This window comes from Bos indicus x Bos taurus, chromosome 10 (assembly GCF_003369695.1).
Source record: "Bos indicus x Bos taurus breed Angus x Brahman F1 hybrid chromosome 10, Bos_hybrid_MaternalHap_v2.0, whole genome shotgun sequence".
NCBI lineage: Eukaryota > Metazoa > Chordata > Mammalia > Artiodactyla > Bovidae > Bos > Bos indicus x Bos taurus.
The window spans coordinates 8,791,493-8,811,907 of record NC_040085.1 but is presented as its reverse complement, the minus strand read 5'-3'; the positions used below and the strand labels follow the sequence as shown (position 1 = coordinate 8,811,907).

Sequence of the window (20,415 nt, the reverse complement as noted above, 5' to 3'; positions counted from 1 at the left end):
CCACAGGTCAAAGGCAGGCAGAAGATGTGTGGGGGGCGGGGAAGGACCATAAGAGTCCTGCTCCCTTTCATCCCCACTTAAGCCTTCCTGCGGTACTGGTCATCCAGTCTTGAAGATGAGGAACTGCTCAGGAGTTAGTACATGTTTGAATGGAAGAGAAGGGAAGTAACTTTTATGAAGCCACAGAGTCCAAGAGAGTGACAAAGCCAGATTGGGAATCTGCATCCACCCCAACTTGAAAAGAATTCGCTCTTTCATGCGTCCTACCCTTATCCCACTGATTTTTAATTCCCAGCGTCAAAGGCCACAGAGCTAACATTTTAAGGAGTGCTAGCTACTCCAGTGTTCTTGCCTGGAGAATCCCAGGGACGGGGGAGCCTGGTGGGCTGCCGTCTATGGGGTCGCACAGAGTCGGACACGACTGAAGCGACTTAGCAGCAGCAGCAGCAGCAGCAGCTTCCATCAGAGGAAGGTGGCTAGCATAGCCGGAAGGGACATGAGCCCCTCCCCCAAAGCCTTCAGGTCCGCAAGGACTAGGGAAATCCAGTCTCGACTCCTTCCCAAGGGAGTATTTAGGTCGAACTGGCCTTTCCCCACGTCCCTAGCCCACCCTTGACTAATATACAGGTTTCGGGTAGCCTAGGCAGATTCCTGCCCCCGGCCACACTCGGGATCCCAGCAGATCCCTGCCCGAGTAGGCCCCACGCCGTGCGCCCCTCCCTCCGCCCCTACTCCCCGCCGGGCCCCGGCCGTGGGCCCCTCCTTCCCCGCCCGGAGCTCGCCCCGCCTCCCTCGCTGCTCGGCGCGTCTCCTGGTCCCGGCCCCCACCGGCTCCACCCTCGGGGCCGGCGCTCTCCCTCTTGCACGCCCCAGCCCGCCCGCGCGCTGGATGTTCGCTTTCGCAGCCTTCGGCCAGCGGAACCTGTTTGCAGTTACCGGCAGCGGGGCGAAGGGCCTGGCCGGAAGGTTAGCCATGGAGGCGGCGGCACGGAGGCGGCACCCGGGAGCGGCGGGCGGCCCCGGCGCGCAGCCGGGCGCCTCCTTCCTGCAGGCCAGGTGGGCGCGCGCCAGCGGGCGGAGCGGAACCGCGGCCCCGCCACGTGATCGGGCGGGCGGGCGGGCGGGGAGTCCGGGCCGCGGACCCCGAGTGGGTCTTCCCCGCGCTACGCCTGCAGCTGTTCCCTCGCCCACTCGCCTAGCCACGCCTCCGCGGCTTCCTAGGGGAGCCCCGGGACCCAGGGAGTCTCAGCCACGGCGATCAGCGGCCCCCATGGCCCGGCTGGCTCCGGGACGATGGCTCATCTGGGATCCAAGAAACTCGGAATGGGGGCGGTGGCGGCGAGCCCAGAGGACGCTGCTACTCACTAGGGCCCCCAAAGCGCCTGCAAGTCCCGGGCACCAACCCAAGTTCTCGGAGTCCTTCTAACCAGGACTAGAATTTGGATTCTGGTGTTAACGGGAGGCTCACTCCTTGCTCCGAGGAACCCAGAATGTTGGGAATGCTAATGGAAGAGAGAGCGAAGTGTGGAAACTCCCCTCCAGAGAAAGAACGAGGAAGGGCTTTACCGACACGGTTGCTGTTCCCTTCTCTCAGCAAGGGGAAGTTACTGGTTTATGTATTGATAGTTGAGGCCAGGCACTTGGGGCGGAGGAAAAGGTACAGAAGCCACCTTTTAATCTTCCACTTCACTATGTTCATCCCGTTTTACAGGCCCCAGACATTTATTGCATAGAGCAGGCATTCATTAAGCATCTCTGGTGTGCCCCAGCGCTGTGCGAGGGGTGGGTAAAGTGAAGCCCGGAGGGCCACACAGTCCAGTAGGACCTAGGAGGAACAGACGCCTGGAATTGAGAGATCGACTTGGAGGGCTTCCTGGAGGAAGTGGCGCTTAAGCTGCATGTCAGAGTACGCAGTAGGTGACAGGGGAATGATGGCTATTTCAGCTCCGGGAACGCTTGGGAAAGGCAAGCAGTGCAGTTGTGCTGGCACTTGCTGTGTGTACAGTGGCAAGAGGAATGTAGACTGTAAAGGGCCTTTAATGGCAGCAGAACTGGGACCAGAGTGAGAGCATAGGGTGCAAAATTCAAGGAGAAGCCCACTCTTGGGACACTAGTGCTCAAAAATCCTCTATGGCCCACCTGTGCCTCCTTAAGTGTTGAGTCCTACGTGTGTCACTGACGCTGGTTCCTTCCTAAATGGCAGGTTAAGGGTGCAGCTTTTGTTCTGTAGGGCACAGGGGAGCCATGGAAGACTTTCGAGCCACGAGTGTGCTCGGAGTCAGTGTTAGGAAGTTTGTGGTATGACTTGGGATAAGGGAGGAAATCTGAGACTCGGCTGGGAGTAGCTCTTCCTCCTGCTGCTGAAGCACATCTGTGTTCTGGATCCCCTACAAGCTGGGAGTCTTCGCCTTGAACTGTGGCAGTCCAGTTAGAACCGTCTGTGAACATCGGATATGGTTGACACTTTACTTGTGCAGCGTTTCCACATGCAGTGTCTCCCTCAGGCTTTTCATATTTTGTTATGTGGAAACCGAGACCTAGAGAGGTTACGTCATTTGCTGGCAAGAACCAGGGCTTAAACCTAGGGCTTCTGGTTTCTGTTCTTATTGCTCCACTGGCAGCTCAGGGGTGATGTCCCTCTCTACTCCTGCATGGGCTCCCCACCAACCAGGATGCTCCTGGGGATTGCATACGGGGCTGGCTCTCTTCCAGGCTGTCTCTGCCCACCTCCCCACTTATTGCCCCCCTGTTCTCAGTCTCACTGCTGCACAACAGTAGGCAGAATCACCCTGTCCAACTCCTAGGATGCTTGGATTTCCTCTGCTCCATCCGTGCTTTGCTTACACACCTCTAGTGACAAAGTGCTCACTCCCTATTCCAGTTTTCATGTGCTCTGGTAACAATTTCTTGTATTATAAGCAAAGTAGTACGTGCCCATGATTAAATAAAATTGCACAGACAGGCTTAGAGTAAAAAGCAGTGGTTCTTTTTCCACCTCTCCCTAGTACCAGAGACAACCATCTTAGCTTCTTTTAGCTGTTTCTATCAGAATTAAATTCATATTTCTAAATAATAGTAACAAATACTACATACATACCACTTTCTGTGGACTAGGCCCTACTCTTAAGTTTTTGCATTGAAAAAGGTTTTTGCATAATTTAATTCGACAACTTTTTTTTTCCCAACCACAACTCTTGAAGTAGGATATACTATTATCCCCCATTTTACAGATGAGAACACTGAGGCCCAGGAGGTAACTTGCTCATGATTTGGTTAGTGATAGAGCTGGGATATGAACCCAGGCAGGCTCCAGAGTCCACATACAAAAGCTACGCTCAACTGCTATTTCTTGGTTTATCAATTTTTAGCCTCTGAAGCTAATGTTGACCTACTAATTATCCTGTTATGATTTGGTTTACTCATACCTCTTCCATCTTCACAAGATAGTTCTTTTTATGACCATTTTTAGTTTTGCTCTTTGTTACCTCTGTAGCCTTAGGAAATATGTAATACCATTATTTCTGTTTTGGTCAACTATAAAGCAGTATCTTTTTAAATAAAGTTTATTTATTCATTGAAGCATAGTTAATTTAAAATAAGGGCAGTATCTCTTGATTCCTTCTTGAAAGGATGCTGTTAGTCTCCTGCCCTCCTGCTTTAGCCCTTTTAGCTTTCTTTACTCTTTCCCTAGCTCCTGTCGTCTATAGTTTTACTTCCAAGTTGTCAAGGTTGATAGAATTTACCTGCTGTTTTTTAACCATAATTTCCTTCCATGTTTTGTTTGTGAATTGATTCTAAACTTTGAAAATCAGTATACAATGTTTTTATTTGTTAAGCCATGTAAATATTGTTCCCTACAGAGTCCAGTAAGTTTAAAAGTTACATTTGCTTTCTTATACTGCTTTTGTTTTTCCTGGAGTTTCAAATTGCCTTGCCTTTTTGCCTCTTTTTTTTTTTTTTTTTTGCTTTTGTTTTCTCATTTTTTGTTTAAAATTCTCACCATGTCAGGTATTTCACCATTGTGCATATAGAACCCAAATCCGTCCCTCTATAGTCCCCATTCATAGGTCCCTGCTTGACTCCATGGTAGCTGGGACACCTTCCTTTTCTGCCAGGCAGTCCTGCAGATACTAGTGACTGCTTTGAATATTTCATTTGTATGTTATGCGCTGTATGGTATGTGCTTTCCAACTGTCGTGGTATCCGTTTTCCCAGATGGTAGGCTTGTAAAGCTGTGGAGGAGAGAAAAGGCCCTCCGTGTCTTGGGTTACCTGCCCCCGTGCTTCCATCATTCTCAGCAGGAGTTTCTGATGACTGGGGCCTAGAGCTGGCAGTCTGGGGGCTCCGTGTCTGAGGAGTCAGGTACTTGGGTTAGCATGAGGATGCTCATCCCCAGGACAGGGCTAGGGGAGAGGATGCCTTCCCTCTCCGTGATCTGCCTCCTGTGCTCAGAGTCCCAGCAGAACAAAACCGGTGCTCACCAGTCTTGATTCCCAAGTTGGGTGTGAGCCTTGCACCTGCCCTTTTTCTTTCTGCTCAGCCAGGCTGGACTCCTGGCAGGGATCCCTGTTGACTGAGGTGCCTCCTGAGGTGATGGAGGAAACAGTCATTGAGTCCTGAGTACGTGCTTGGTATCCACAGCTTCCAGAGACTCACACTAAGTGCTTCCCAGGCTTGCAAAACACCTTTTATTTTCTCTACCGAACATCCTGCTCTGAAGGTTTCCAGAACAGACACTGAGGACCTTTTTTTTAATGTTTATCTATTTATTTATTTGGCTGCACCAGGTCTTCATTGAGGCACACTGATCTTCATCATGGCCTGTGGGCTCTTTAGTTGTGGCATATGGGATCTCGTTCTCTGACCAGGGATCGAACCTGGGCCCCTGGCATTGGGAGCGCAGAGGCTTAGCCACTGGACCACCAGGGAAGTCCCAACAGTGAAGACTATTTCCTTCTTCCTCTTCTAAGCTCTTCAGGCCTGGAGGTTGTCCCTGCCTGCTTTTCGAGGCCTTGCCTTGATGGTCATGATAGGGAAGGGCATAGTGGGACTTCTGTACCAGGCACTCATTTCGTACTCATCCAGACTGTCGTCACGGTTAGTCGTCTCTGAGTTTCTGCCCAGTCTGAAGGCCCAGCAGCCCCTCCTTCTCTTCCTTCCACTAGAAAGCCAGGCATTGCAGCTCCCTGCAGCGCCTGTCTCACTCCCACCTCCAGGCCTCTGATGCTGCGCTCTTTCTGCTTTTCTGCCAACAGGAATCCACCCATCCATGTTTCCAGGCTCCATTCCTTCCTGCAGGCTTTGCATGCTGCTCCAGGCCACACCGGTCCTTCTGTATCTTGATCTCCTGATATATTCTATAGCTGATAGTAATCAGCAGCAGAATAGCAAGCAACTTAGAGCACAGGTCTCGAATCCATATAGACCCTGGTTTGAATTCTGTGCACGTCAGGACTCCTGGGTTGCGGAGTGACAGAAAGCCAATGTGAACTGCAACACCCTTAGCAAAAGGGAATGTCTTGGCTCTTGTGGCCAAACTGTTGCCTTGGGGATGCCCGGAACTGGGAATGTGAACCTTCTCGGGCCTTTTTCTCCTCTTTTCGCCTGCTCTTCTCTGCAGGGCCGCTTCATTCTTATCTGACTGTCCCTTGAGGCTGGTACCTTGGCCACAGGCAGCCCCGGGCCCTCGGGCTCTCATCTTTAGCACCACAGCACAGGAAGGAGGGTTCTGTTTTCAACTGTAGTTAGAAAAGTCCCACTGGGCCGACCTGGGTTTTTGGCCTTCCCTCTGTCTCAGGGAACATCATCTTTCACCAGAAGGAGAGGGGAATGGGAAATAGTCTGACAGAAAGAATAGTTGATGCAGCTTCTTATTAGGGCAGGTATCGGACACGACTGAGCGACTGAACTGAACTGAACCAAACCTTGGTTAAGCCTCAGTTTCCTCGTTTGTAAAATGGGAGGGTAACAGTCTCCTGGTATTGCTGTGGGGCTTCGGTGAGATGGTGCTGGGGACACTCCTGGCATGGCACACAGTAAGTGGGCACTGAGCAGAGGGGGTGGAAAGGAAGACTTGGCTGACCTGGAAAACCCACTCCACCCATCCATTCCACCACCAGAGGATAATGAGATCCCCAACAGCTTGCCTTCCTGGCTCTGAGTTGCTCTAGCAACCCAGTGCGGACCATTCTTGGAATTGGCTGAAAAGGATCCCAGAAAATTACCGAAGCAATGGCAGAGCTGACAGAGGGAAACCTTCATGGCGCCTCTAAGCTAATGTTTGATTAGCCTCTGAAATGGACGGGCAGGTGCCTGCTAAGTCACTTCAGTCATGTCTGACTCTCTGCAACCTCATGGACTGTATAGTCCACCAGGCTCCTCTGTCCATGGGATTCTCCAGAATACTGGAGCGGGCTGCCATTTCCTTCTCCAGGGGATCTTCCTGACCCAGGGATTGAACCAGGTCTCCTGAGTGTCCTGCATTTGCAGGGGTTCCTTTACCACTAGTGCTGCCTGGGAAGCCCTTGGTGGTACTATAATTAACTGGTAACTGGGATTGTTTTATATCAGCCAGTAGTCACTGAGCATAAATCAGGTACTGAGCTGAAAACTCTGGAGAATACAGGCACTTGTCACACAGCTTCTGGTCTGGGCACTAACGGGGCAATATAACTCACACCTGAGTCATCTTAGGAGGAGGGGACTGCTTGTCAGTGGAGGTATGCGAGTAGTGGCAGGGATCTGTAAAGAGGATTTGTACTCTGATGGGGAGATTGGTGAGTTGCAGGAATCTTAAAATCACCCTTCTTCTTGAGGGTCTCAGTAAGAGCAAAACTCAGCTCTGTGATGTCATGGCCTGGGTGGGCGTTAGAGGTGAAGTACTCTCTGTAGTGGGTTTTGGGGAAAGCTTCATCAGGGAGGCCTTCTTGGAGAAGGTGGCATGTTTCCTGCCCTTGAACTTCAGCTCACCTGTGAAGAGCAGGTGGCTGACTGCTTTGCAGAAGGGATGGGCATCCAAAGATGGTGCTCTGCTTCTTGCCACGTCCCCCACATCACCTTATTCCTGCTGGCTTCCTCCTTATTCCTGCTGGGTTCCTCCTTAGGTTTTACTGTGCATTGGTGACAGGAAGGACACCAGCAGCCCCATTCCTACTTCCTTGTGGTTCAGAAACCAAGGGAAAGGGAGGCCCCCTGTTCATCTCAGTCTACCAGCTGTAGATCACATCTCACTAAGGGGCTCCCATTGGTCCATCTCAGGTCACACGCCCATCCTGTGAACAAATCACTGTGAATACAATGTTTAGTCACTAAGTGGCAACTCTTTTATCACCCCATGGCCTGTGGTCTACCAGTCTCCTCTGTGGGATTTCCCAGGCAAGAACACTGGAGTGGGTTGCCATGTCCTTCTGCAGGGGATCTTCCTCACCCAGGGATCAAATTCACATCTCGTCTCCTGTATTGGCAGGCAGATTCTTTACCACTGAGCCACCAGGGAGACCTGTGACTCTAAGACTAGAGGTTAACAACAGAAGCTCTGAAATGTAATCATTTGAGGCAGCCCACTCCCGTATTCTTGCCTGGAGAATCCCCACGGACAGAGCAGCCTGGCGGGCTACAGTCCATGGGGTCACACAGAGTCAGACACAACTGAGTGACTAAGCACAGCACAACAGCACTTAACGTCTTGGGCTCAGTTTTTCCACTTGTAAAATGAGGTTAATAGTGTAACCTCAGAGGGTTTCTGTGAGCATTAAGAGAGTTAAATGAGATGGTACATGTAAACAGCCGGAGGAGTGCCTGGAATGTAGAAAGTGTTCAGTAAAGCCTGCTGCTAAGTCATTTCAGTCGTGTCTGACCCTGTGCGACCCCATAGATGGCAGCCCACCAGGCCTCGCTGTCCCTGGGATTCTCCAGGCAAGAACACTGGAGTGGGTTGCCATTTCCTCCTCCAGTGCATGAAAGTGAAAAGTGAAAGGGAAGTCGCTCAGTTGTGTCCGACTCTTAGTGACCCCATGGACTGCAGCCTACCAGGCTCCTCCGTCCATGGGATTTTCCAGGCAAGAGTACGAGCCATCATCATCCATCACCGTGTTTCATGCCTTTCAGCCACATTTGCAACCTCTGCCCCATCCGATCTCCCCGTCAGTCTATAGGTGAGAGAGCCCAACGTGATTGTATCTGTTGAGTATTTTCCTTGTAAAATGAGGTTAATAGTGTAACCTCAGAGGGTTTCTGTGAGCATTAAGAGAGTTAAATGAGATGGTACATGTAAACAGCCGGAGGAGTGCCTGGAATGTAGAAAGTGTTCAGTAAAGCCTGCTGCTAAGTCATTTCAGTCGTGTCTGACCCTGTGCGACCCCATAGATGGCAGCCCACCAGGCCTCGCTGTCCCTGGGATTCTCCAGGCAAGAACACTGGAGTGGGTTGCCATTTCCTCCTCCAGTGCATGAAAGTGAAAAGTGAAAGGGAAGTCGCTCAGTTGTGTCCGACTCTTAGTGACCCCATGGACTGCAGCCTACCAGGCTCCTCCGTCCATGGGATTTTCCAGGCAAGAGTACGAGCCATCATCATCCATCACCGTGTTTCATGCCTTTCAGCCACATTTGCAACCTCTGCCCCATCCGATCTCCCCGTCAGTCTATAGGTGAGAGAGCCCAACGTGATTGTATCTGTTGAGTATTTTCCTTCTTGAATCCTAGAGAAGCAACTGTCAGGGCAGACGGAGTCCATCTCTGGATCCCTTCCCCCAGGCCCCAGAACTTCGAGCAAAACCTTTTCCTAGAACTTAATCATGTGTGTTTCTTCCTGCCCACAAATTCCTGTGGCTTGTCCTGGTGGGGAGTCTTCCCATGGAGTAGAGAAGGGCTGACTGCTTTCGTTTACTTCTTTCCCAGGCACAGCTCCGTCAAGGCTGACGAGGCTGCTGGCACGGCCCCCTTCCACCTTGACCTCTGGTTCTACTTCACGCTGCAGAACTGGGTTCTGGACTTTGGCCGCCCCATAGCCATGGTGAGAGTGAAGCTGTGGATGGAACCCCCGACCGGCAGCATGGAGACAGTGTGATCTGAATGATCAGAGTGACCTCAGACAAGTCCTTGCCCCGACTGGTACACCGTGAGAATGCAGTCCCTTAGTTCTATGGCTGTAACCAGTGTGCCTGCTGCCAGGGAGTGGGGGATCTGAGCAGTCATACTGTGCCCCCCACCACTTGCCCCAATATCTCACATTCAGGTTTAACCAAAGCACCAATTCAGACAGTGGAGTATGGGAAAGGATCCCACCAGCCTTCCCCACGGCCTTGGGATAGAATTGTGTTCTCTGGAGGTGAAGAGTATGGGCTGACTGTGCATGTCATATATGACTTGAGCTGCCTGGGCAGTGAACAGGAATCGTGGGTACTATAGAGCATCCTGGAATGTTTAAGGAGAAAACAGATGCCTGGGTGGCATGCATATGAACTGCCTGCCAGTCAGTAAAGGCCCTAATGATCTTATATACATGGGATCCAAGACTTCAAGGGGATGAAGGAAAGCTTCTGGCAGTGGTTTCAGGGAGGAGGTATGGTGGATGTTGAGTCTCCTTTCTGCAGGCTTTTGGTAAGGTTTACATGTTGTTTTTTAAATGTAGGTGAAAGAAAAGGGACTGACCCAGGAGTCAGGGCTCCCAGTCAGGGTTGTAGGTGATTTGGGGCAAGTCAGTGTCGTTGGGCTTTGGTTCTCTCATCTGTAAGAAGACTGGTTGGACCAGGTGACCTGAGCCCCCTTGCAGCACGAAGGTTCCACTTTCCAGGGGACAAAGGGGCTGCCCATCAAACTGGTGTTCCAGGGAGAGGGGAGATGAGGCCAGGGTGGCTCGTGGCTCTCCTCACTCACTAGGACTCAGCCTCATCTGGCCTAATAGGGCTCCCCGGTGGGGCAAATCACCTCCCGCCATCCTGCTCAGAGTCGCTGTGGCTACTGTAACCCTAAGTGGGCTCAGTAGGAGCATACATCTGAAAAGGTCCAGTGTATACATGAGCTTTGCAGATGTATACATGATAGTCTCAAATTTTTAATAACTACAAAATAAAACCTTTTACAAGTTATAAAAGTAGTATGTCATGGTTATATAACAAGTGAGTTCATACCCAGTAATATAAAGAAGTATGAGACTCTCCCTTTGCGGTCCCACTTCTGACTGTTTGGGGCAGAGCCTTTTACTCCTTTCTCTGCTCATGCAACACATGTGTGCATCTTTCTTTTTTTCCCCTTTAACCAAAATGAGATTTTACTTTATACCTTAGCCTGCAATTTGCTTGTTTTACTTTAGACTGTTTTATGGATGTCTCTCCATGTCAGCACATATGAGGTGTCATTTCTGTTCGTGGTTGCTTAACCTTCTGTGATACAGATGTGCTGTAGTGTATTCAAGTAGTCCTGTTTGGTTGAATAGTTGGCCTATTTCTGATTCTTTGCTATCACCGAGTGTTTCAGCCAGCTGTATATCTTGCTGTAGATAAAGCTATAGAGATGCCCACACAGCAAGAAAGAGATTGAGATTTCTGTCTCCTGGGAGATTTATTTCTGCAGGTTGGTTTTATCCAGCACAACATTTTTTAATTAAAAGAGATAAGCATTTCAATTTTTGATTGAAATTTATGACCGTTACAGGTGTTCTCCATCAGTAGATTCTAGAAGTACAGTTTGGCAGGGCAGGGATTGGAAGTGTTGTGATCTTGTATAGGTGTTGTCACACTAACCCTGACAAGGCTGGGACTCACTGGGGTAGACCAGTAGGAAGAACAAGGGAATTCCAGACAGAGGAATGGCCTTGGCCTGTCTCAGAGAAGGTAGGAAAGGAAGAACTGAAGCTGCTTTTAGAACTCACTTATTTTCTCCTTTGTTTCAGAAGGTATAGTTCCGACCTGATTTGGAAGTGGTCCATCTGCTCTGGACAGAGCGTTTTTCACACCTGGGTGGGTGGTCAGGATTTCTTGTCATCATTCTAATGAGCCAGATCACTAAGGTCCATGTAGACCATCTGGGCCACATTTCGTGTTACAGATGGAGAGACTGAGGCAGGAAGAAGGGAAGAACTTGCCCTGGGGTTACCCAGAAAGTTTTTGGCATGCTTGAGTCCCAAAGGATCTTCCAAATCCCAGGCTGGTGGGTACCCGGGACCTTTATTTGGTATCCACAGGAGAGTGACACAGGATCAGACTCTGGGTTCGCACCTGCTTTGTGACTGGAGACACGTCTACCTTCTCTGGGACTCAGTTTGTCTGGAAACACCTTCACCCCAGTGCTGCCAGGAGGACTCCAGGAGATCACAGACAGAGCGCAGCGTGTGCAGAGGCAGTTCTGAGGCCGTGTGGGTCAGGCCTTGTAAACTGCATTCTCCACTTGCTCCCCAGCTGGTGTTCCCTCTCGAGTGGTTTCCGCTCAACAAGCCCAGCGTGGGGGACTACTTCCACATGGCCTACAACATCATCACGCCCTTCCTCCTGCTCCAGGTACTATCCCAGGCTCCCTCCTCTCCCTCCCTGCCCTTGTTCCTTTCTCTGACCTGCCGCCCAGCCCTGGGAGTGGCCTGAATCAGGCTGTCTCCTGCCTGACTCCGGGCCGAAGGCTATGACAGAGGCCCCAGGGGAGGCAGGGCTACCTCTGCCTGGGAGGGACGGAGCAGGCTTCCCCAGGGAGGGACGTGTGATTTGGGCCTCCACCTGGTGTGCCTGGGGGTGAACTGGGAGAGACCTTCAGGCGGGAGTATCTGAAGACAAGGCTGGGCTTGAGGAGCCATGTTTGGGGAGGCTGAGGTGGAAGGAGTGGCTGGGTTGCTCAGGGAGAGGTCAGGGACCAGTTGGGCAGGCAGGTGGGGGCTGGAGGCAGGAAGGGCAGCAATGGAGGGTGAACTCTCTCCTCCGGAACGAGAGCCCTGACTTTGAGACACCACTGGGAACACAGAGATGTCTCCTAGAGAGCTCTCTGCTCTGCTGGCTTTGCATTTTGCCGAGTAAAGTCTCTTAAAACTACTGCCATTTCCTATCCCCGTCCTTTTGTTTTTAGAGAGACATTTCTGAACTTCCCTAGTGGCTCAGACGGTAAAGTGTCTGCCTACAATGCGGGAGACCTGGGTTTAATCCCTGGGTTGGGAAGATCTCCTGGAGAAGGAAATGGCAACCCACTCCAGTATTCTTGCTTGGAAAATCCCATGGATGGAAGAGCCTGGTAGGCTACAGTCCATGGGGTTGTAAAGAGTCAGACACGGCTGAGTGACTTCGTTTTCTTTCTTTCAAAGTAGGGAAGGTGTAATCTCTGAATTTGAAGGGGTCTTTAATTAAATAACTTAGTTTCAGAAACACCTGCCTCACATGTTTGTTTGCGTGGCTCAGTTGCTCAGAAATGGGAGCAGCCCAGCCTCAACAGTCCAGCCCAGTTACCCGGAAGCAGAACTAGGGGTGGTGGGAGGTCAGGGCCTGGCTTGCCTCTGTGGAAGGCCTGGCTGTCATCTCCAGCACTGTATATGGGTGTGTTTGACCTTGGGCAATGAGCTGGCCCCGGGGAGTGTGTTTCCTCTTGGGCCGAAGGGGATGCTCTTCCTCAGCACCTACTGGGTTCACAGGGATCATGTGAGATGATGGAGGCTGGACTGACTCCCCTAAAGGGAACCCAGTGTGAGAGGGGCTTTCTGGCTGGTGGCATCCATCCCACTCTGGGTGTGAGGGGGGCAAGCAGAGGGTGTCTCCTGTGGTGATGGCGTCGGGGTCATGCTGTGGGGCCTTCCTCTGACCTCAGCTCATCGAGCGGTGCCCCCGCACCTTGCCACGCTCCCTGATCTACGTTAGCATCATCACCTTCATCATGGGGGCCAGCATCCACCTGGTGGGTGACTCAGTGAACCACCGCCTGATCTTCAGTGGCTACCAGAACCATCTGTCGGTCCGTGAGAACCCCATCATCAAGAATCTCAAACCAGAGACGCTGGTGAGCCCCCACCGCCACTGTACGGTCTGTCCTAGAGGCCAAAGACATTGCCAACCTGTCACAGGTGCCCCAGATAAAGCAGGTCGCCTCCCTACCAACCCCCCAACCCAAGCTAGGATGCCCCCACCCAGATCCCCTCCTCCCCATAGGGAGGGACTGGGGGCAGTTGAGGGAGGCATGGGCAGTCGGGGAGGGTAGCCTGGGGGCTGCGTGGGCCCGACACCCTTCCTGAAGCCCCACCCTCTCTGCCCCACGCCTGGCCTCTGCTGCCCCCCAGATCGACTCCTTTGAGCTGCTCTACTACTACGATGAGTACCTGGGCCACTCCATGTGGTGAGTGATGGGGCCCTGGCCATGGTGACGCTGAACAAGGGGCCCCGGGGTCTCGACGTGTCCAGCCCAGCCGCTGGAATGGGGTGCTCTTCCCCAGCAGGGGGCGCTGTGGCTCCCGCCTCGCCGCCTTCCGTGCCCACCGGCCTGCAGTGTCCGTGGCGGCCACTAGAGGGCAGCGAGCGCCTGTCCTCCCTGGGCCGAGGCTGCAGCGCTGGTAAACAACTCCCCCCACCCTGGGGATGAGGATGGGGACCCAGAGGCAGGGAGGGAGCCTAGGAGGACCGGCTGAACCAGGCTGGGGGCGAGGTGGGAGTAGGGGTGCTCTTAGTGCCGCCTCCTCCTCGGAACTCCCCTGGGAGCTCCTTCCTCCCACCCCTTCACCCCACAGTGGAGGAAACCTCAAGTGTGGGCTCAGCCACAGGAGGTGCGGCCCGAGTTGGGGGCAGTCGTCTGTTCCAGACCCCACTTTATCCCAGGGTGAGCTGGGGCCGGTGGGAGGGGCTTTGCCCATGGGCTGACAGCTAGTGCCAGAGCCAACCCTGGACGTGGGTGGCCCCACTCGTGTCACACGGGCCCTACATTGTATTTCCGGGTTCTCTTTTGGGGTCTAGAAAGTCAGGGTGTCCTTGCACAGACAGGCCTCTTGCCAGTTCTCCCTGGCCTGTGCCAGGAGACCCTTACCATGGAAGGCTGGGGAAGGGAGGAGGAAAGATGAACAGGGGCCTGGAGAAATGAAAGAGCAGGACTCCGAGGGTGTGGGGGCCGCGTGAGGGGAAGGTGGGGAAGTAGATGAGGGGGTGGGAACAGAAAGGGGGTGTTGTGCGAGCTGGCACAGGCGTGTGGGGAGCAGCGTGTGTGTGTGGAGAGGAGAGAGGGTCGTACTTGGGTGAGCTGTGCGTGGAACGGGGTGAGGCTGGAGGCTGAGTGTGAGTGAAGGAGCTTCACAGAGCTCCTGGGAGGCCCCCAGCAGGTACTGTTCCACCCCCCACCCCTTTTTTTTCCCCCAGACTGGGACCTCGGGCCTCTCCCTCCTCAACCCTGCTAGGTGTACCCTTTCCCAGGGCAGTGAGGGGCTGGGGGCTGCTGGTCTTGGGGTGAGTGCGTGGGGCAGAGAGAGTGAGAGAGACATGCGCACACATGGGGAGTGAGTGAGGTGGCTGGGACAGTGTGGGAGGAGGCCGCCCCCACCCCCACCCATGGCTCGGATCTGCATGTGCTCAGGGAGCAGGCCTCATCTTCCTTCCTAGACCCCCTACCCAGGAGAGGCTGGGAGTGCCCTCACCCAAACAGGTGAGACCGCACAGGTGGCGCAGGCAGCCAGTCCTAGGACGGTGGGGCGGGCGGGCCGGGCGGCCGAGCAGCTGAGCACCGGCTTCCCTGTTGCAGGTACATCCCCTTCTTCCTCATCCTCTTCATGTACTTCAGCGGCTGCTTTACTCCCACCAAAGCTGAGAGCTCAATTCCAGGGGCAGCCCTGCTCCTGGTGGTGCCCAGTGGCCTGTACTACTGGTGAGTGGACGGCAGACCTGGGGTGGCAGGGAGGGGGCCCCTTAGTGATCCAGTCAGTGAAAATGTGCTTCTGACCACAGAGCTGCTGTGTGAGCCCTGTGAGGCTCCCTGTTGGGGTCCCTGCTCCCTCCTCTTCAGTGAGGACTGGGACAGTGCCTTTAAGGCGGGCCTGAGCATGGCTTCTCTACACTCAGAGTGTAACCTCAGGGCCTGTAGAATCCATGTTGAGGCATAATTTCTGTGTGTGCTTAGTCACTCAGTCGTTCCAACTCTTTGTGAGCCATGGACTGCAGCCCACCAGGCTCCTCTTTCCATAGGATTCTCCCAGGCAGGAATACTGGGGTGGGTTGCCATTTCCTTCTCCAGGGGATTTTCCCAACCCAGGGATTGAACCAGCATCTCCTGTGTCTTCTGCGTTGCAGGCGGATTCTTTACCTGCTGAGCCATCGGGGAAGCCCTGGGGAGGACTGTAGAGCAGAAGCCTGTAGAGCCTGGTAGGGTGGGAGGGGCGGGGGTGCTGAATTTCCCCCTCTGTGAAATGAGGATGATACCAGGCTGTCTCCCTTTTGGGACATGGTGAGAACCCAGAGAGAAGCATCATGGAGATGACAAGGATACTTACAGGGGAATTCCATGGCCTCAGGGTTTCCCACCTGGTTTCCTCTTCCCATTCCAGAGGACCAGGCCTCAGCCAGGCTCTTCCCTCTCCTCTGTCACTTCTGCTCTGGAGACAGGCTCCCCGGGGATTGTGGGTGTCTGAGAAAGGATGGGTGTCCTAGCCCTTCTCTGGGGGGGAAGCCTCCCCCACCTCCAGGGGCTGCCCCTGGCGAGCAGTGGGGGTCCATGAGGGTGAAACCATATGCCCACCCAGGACAGGATTAGAAGGAATGGGTGACGACCACAGCTGGAGGGAAAAGGGTGAGAAGTGAGAAGCTCGGCCCGTTCTTACCCATGGTGTGTCAGTTCAGTGACAGCTACAGGGGGCCATTCATTGAACAATGTGCCTTTCCAAGTACACAGTTCTCATCAGTAACCTCGAGAGCTAGGGCCATTTATGCCCCCTTTATGAGTAAGAAAAAGGCTCCAAGATGTCATGTAAATTCCCCAAGGTGACCCAGTTGCAGAGCTATGCAGTTGCTTGAGTGGGATGGGTCAGCACAGAGGCAGGGGAGTGGATGAGATAACCTCTGAGAAGCCCTCCAGCAAGCGTTACTGCCTTCCTGGCCATGTGCTAGGTACTGCCATGAGAGCTGGAGGGAACGCTGGGGAATGAGACTGTGTCCCAGCCTTCAAGGAGACAGTCATGACAACCCCATAAACTGAAACTGCGTCCGCAAACTCAGATGCCTTTAGGAACTAAGCTGGTGATAGAAATTCATCAAGTGGGCATCAAGTGAGGCAGTAGGGAGTGGTGGGGGCTGTGGCAAGCTGCGGGACCATGCTGTCTCTGAGCAGCTGCTTTCTCCTCGTCAGTTATAGTCATGTGGGAATACAAACCTAAAGTTAGCAGGGAAATCAGAACTCCATGTGGGCAGGTAATCTGTTATTTAAATATTGGCAACAAACTCGACCTTTTGAAAAATAGTAATTCTAGAAGCCAAATCTGAATGCTGTGTACTGGCCGTGGCTCACAATGGAGCCCCTCACTCGACGCGCTGTTCTGACCGGCTGGGAGGGCAGCCTGGTGCTTGGGTAGAGGGCACGCTGGGCAGGAGGGGCTGTCGTGGCGCCCCCAACCCCTCACTGCCCGCCTGCCTCCTCAGGTACCTGGTCACCGAGGGCCAGATCTTCATCCTCTTCATCTTCACCTCCTTCGCCATGCTGGCCCTCGTCCTGCACCAGAAGCGGAAGCGCCTCTTCCTCGACAGCAACGGCCTCTTCCTCTTCTACTCCTTCGCCCTCACCCTCCTGCTCGTGGCGCTCTGGGTCGCCTGGCTGTGGAATGACCCCGTCCTCAGGAAGAAGTACCCGGGCGTCATCTATGTCCCCGAGCCCTGGGCCTTCTACACCCTCCACGTCAGCAGCCAACACTGAGTCTTGGGCACAGGCCCCTGGTGCTCTGTGGGTGGGAGATGGATGGTTGAGAGTGAGTGTCGGGAGTGTGTGTGTGTGTGCACCCACAGGAGATGGACGGCCGAAGGTGAGTGTGCGGAGCATGTGCATGTGCGTGCACCCACTGGAGATGGACGGCCAAAGGTGTCTGAGTGTGCGGAGCGTGTGCGTGTGTGTGCACCCACTGGAGATGGACGGCCGAAGGTGAGTGTGTGGAGCGTGTGCGTGTGTGCACCCACTAGGGATGGACGGCCGAAGGTGAGTGTGCAGAGCGTGTGCGTGCGTGCACCCACTGGGGATGGACGGCCGAAGGTGAGTGTGCGGAGCGTGTGCGTGTGTGCACCCACTAGGGATGGACGGCCGAAGGTGAGTGTGCGGAGCGTGTGCGTGCGTGCACCCACTGGGGATGGACGGCCGAAGGTGTCTGAGTGTGCGGAGCGTGTGCATGTGTGTGCACCCACTGGAGATGGACGGCCGAAGGTGTCTGAGTGTGTGGAGCGTGTGCGTGCGTGCACCCACTGGGGATGGACGGCCGAAGGTGTCTGAGTGTGCGGAGTGTGTGTGTGTGCACCCACATGTGTGTAGCCCACAGCTAAGAGCGTGGGTGAGAGTATGCCTGGTGCCTGTGGATAGGGGTGTGGGGGTGGGGGTGTGTGTGTGTGTGTGTGCGTGTGCGCACGCCCAGAGAGCATCACTGTGAGACTGAATTATTTTGGTTAAGTTTCCATTCAGTTTAGCTCTTTTTCATGATGGGATATAGTCTGAGGCAGTGTGTCCGGACCAGGAGCTGGGCCCGGCCTCCCATGCACGCTGGAGTCGGGCCTTCTCACGCACTGCTCAGGGCTGTCTCTTCCTCCTGGGTGTCTCCTGGTAGTCGTAGGGGAGAGGCCTGGGTGGGGCAGAGGTCAGGAGGGAGCGTAGCCTGTCACCTACCACCTGGCTCACTCCTCAGACCACCTGACCCTGAGGCCAGGTCGCAGGGGTTCCGTGAACTTGCTTTGTGCTCGTTTGCAGTGCACCCCCTTCCCTGGGCCACGTTTGCAGCAGATGGGCTGACGGGTCCCAGGTTGGCTGAGGGCTGGTTGCCGTCTCCTCTCGGGCAGCCTTGGGAGGGGTGAATGGTTCCTCCTTGTCCCTGCCTTCTTCAACCCTGGGAGGGGTATGTGCACCCCAGATCCTCACCCCACTGCAGGCTGCTGGGGTGGGGAGCCAGAGCTGGCCCTCCCCCAACTGCCGGCCTGATCTTAGGGTCTGGCAGTGGTCCTTCCCAGCCACCTTCTCTCCCGGGAACTCGGTCTCTGTCCCGCCTTCGGGATCGTGGCACCCACTTCGTTCACCTGACCAAGGTTTCCGAGCAGCCGCTGAAGGCAGAGTTCTCAGGTACTTGCACTCACTAGAGGCAGACGTCGTGGGGCTGTCAGCGTGTCTCAGCCTGAATCCACGCCTGCCGTGAGTGGCCCTGCTCCCAGGAAAGGGGCCCTTATTCTGGCAAGATGCCCCCCACCCCAGCACCGGGGCCAGGCACGCAGCCTCGCTTCCCAGCATTGCTGGCCTGCACTCGTGCGAGGGGCTCAGGGGGGCCTGCCTCGCCTTCCCTGCCCTCCCCTCCTCTCCTGTGCTCTCAGGGACTCTGCCTCAAATCCTCCTTTCATGTAGGGGTCCCCCCAGCCCCGGTGAGTCCCTGTCTGCTGGCAGCATCAGGGGTGAGCAGTGTGAATAAAGGCAGTGTGGAGCCAAGCCCCACTGGCTGCTGCTGCTTCCTTGGGGTGTGAATTTGGGAGGTAGGAGGAGGAGGGTCCTTGGAGCAGGGAAGGGAGTGGCCGGTCTGGGGCCTGGCAGGAGCCCTGGGCTGACCCCAAGGGCCTCCTCGGCCCTGTCTGGCTGAAAGCAGGTGCTGCCATTGCCCCCTGGCCGTCTGTGCCACTCCGGATCCTGAGTTTGGGGGTCACCAGCAAGAAGGGCTTCCTCTAGGTCCCAGCTCTCTTTGGAGGAGGCTGGGGGTCGCCAGGTTGGGGCCAGCAGAGAGCGTCTGCAGATGGAGCCCCCAAGCTGTGTTGCTAGCGCCTTCTAGAAACTGAAGCAGAGAGGGTGTCCTTTGGGGGAAGGTGGGGGGCAGGTTTGTGGGGGGCTGGCACTTAGCCTTGGGCAAGTCACATGACCCCTGGAGGCCTCAGCCCTTGATCTTTGAGGGTCTCTGCCTCACCACCCAGACACCAGAGGCTTTATGGTCTCCCGTTCCTAGAACCCACAAGACATCTGGACTGGACAGGAGACGCACAATCGTAGGCTGTATTGTGATGAGAAAAACAGCTTTTAAGGAAAGCAGCTTTGTTCTTCAGAGTTGCTGCTGAGGCATTTTACGGTGTGGTAACCCTCCTCACACCCAGAGTGTAGACGTGAAGACTGGAGTTTAGGATACCTGCCGCAAGTTCCTGCTTTGCTTTTCCCAGCCACCTTTTACACCCATGAGAAGTTAGTGACATCTGCCCCCACCGCCTTGGGAGTAACAGATGCCTGCTGTCCTGCTCAATAGCTCCTGCTCAGGACCTGGGATGAGGATGGCCCTTCTGGCTCGTTGGGCCCCCTGGCTTCTGGGATCTGAAATAATGAATTTTGTGATTTCACATTCTTGGTGGGGATGTATTGAAACTTGTTTAGTTGCTAAGTCGTGTCCTACTCTGCGGGCCCATGGACTGTAGCCTGTCAGGCTCTTCTGTCCATGGGATTTTCCGGGCAAGAATACTGGAGTGGGTAGCCATTTCCTTCTCCAAGGGACCCTCCAGGTGATCTTCCTTACCCAGGGATTGAACCCGCATCTCTTGCATCTCCTGCATTGGCAGGCATTGGCAGGGAAGCCCAACTGCCTTCAATCAAAAGGACCCCACGGGTTTCACTTCCCCAGAGTGGGAGCTGGATGCTGAGGGTGCTGCCAGCCACCCCCATGTGGGTGGCTTGTGTCTGCCCCCCATCACTCAGCAGGTCACACTCTACACAATCTTAATTTAGTAAGCCAGCTCCAGCCTTGGCCTCTCAAAGCACAAGGGCCCCCACCTCCCCAGTCACCTCAATTCTTCCCTACATTGATTCTGTGTTTCCTCCAAAGCCTGTCCCAGGCCATTCTCCATACAAGGACTTAATGGATATCACCTCAGTGGGCCCACATCTGATTGTGGGGTCTGGGGCTTACACAGTTTTGAGTGTGCTTGATAAGAAAACTTTTTTAAAAAGTGAATAAAATTGGATATGAAAGAATATTTAGAATGGAAAAGATATCACATCAAATTATTGGAGCCTTGGAGATTCATATCCCTCTTGACTGAGATCTCTTGGGGAAGTTTCCTGAAAATGTTTCCCAAGAAATACAGGAGAGGCTTGGCCTTGAGAGGCTGGGCACACTGATAGGTGGGTCTGGGGTGATCACGCTGGTGGACAGCAGTGACTGGCCTGTATCCCACAGCATCTGGATAAATCCGGTGGAAACCACAAGAGGGCGTGCTGGTGGCTGCACGCCCCCTATGGGGAAAGGGCTGCAATAGCGACCAAGGAAACCAGTTTATGG

General features: G+C 54.2%; 1 protein-coding gene across 1 annotated transcript; it reads left to right on the top strand.

Annotated features, from left to right (window-relative positions):
* The first annotated feature begins 805 nt into the window (after positions 1–805).
* Positions 806–20,108, top strand: CLN6 (CLN6, transmembrane ER protein). The gene is made up of 7 exons (XM_027553058.1): positions 806–1,056; positions 8,895–9,009; positions 11,393–11,491; positions 12,774–12,962; positions 13,240–13,295; positions 14,682–14,804; positions 16,568–20,108. The coding sequence occupies exons 1-7, from the start codon at positions 890–892 to the stop codon at positions 16,836–16,838; spliced, it is 1,020 nt and encodes a 339-aa protein (XP_027408859.1). The 5' UTR covers positions 806–889; the 3' UTR covers positions 16,839–20,108.
* The last annotated feature ends 307 nt before the right edge of the window (positions 20,109–20,415 follow it).

What these genes read in the sequence shown, in the direction of transcription:
- CLN6 (XM_027553058.1), top strand. Translation starts at nt 890, where the DNA reads ATGTTCGCTTTCGCAGCCTTCGGCCAGCGGAACCTGTTTGCAGTTACC. An exon ending in GCCTCCTTCCTGCAGGCCAG is followed by an intron (nt 1,057 to 8,894) that starts GTGGGCGCGCGC and finishes CTTCTTTCCCAG; the next exon opens with GCACAGCTCCGTCAAGGCTG. An exon ending in CCCAGTGGCCTGTACTACTG is followed by an intron (nt 14,805 to 16,567) that starts GTGAGTGGACGG and finishes CTGCCTCCTCAG; the next exon opens with GTACCTGGTCACCGAGGGCC.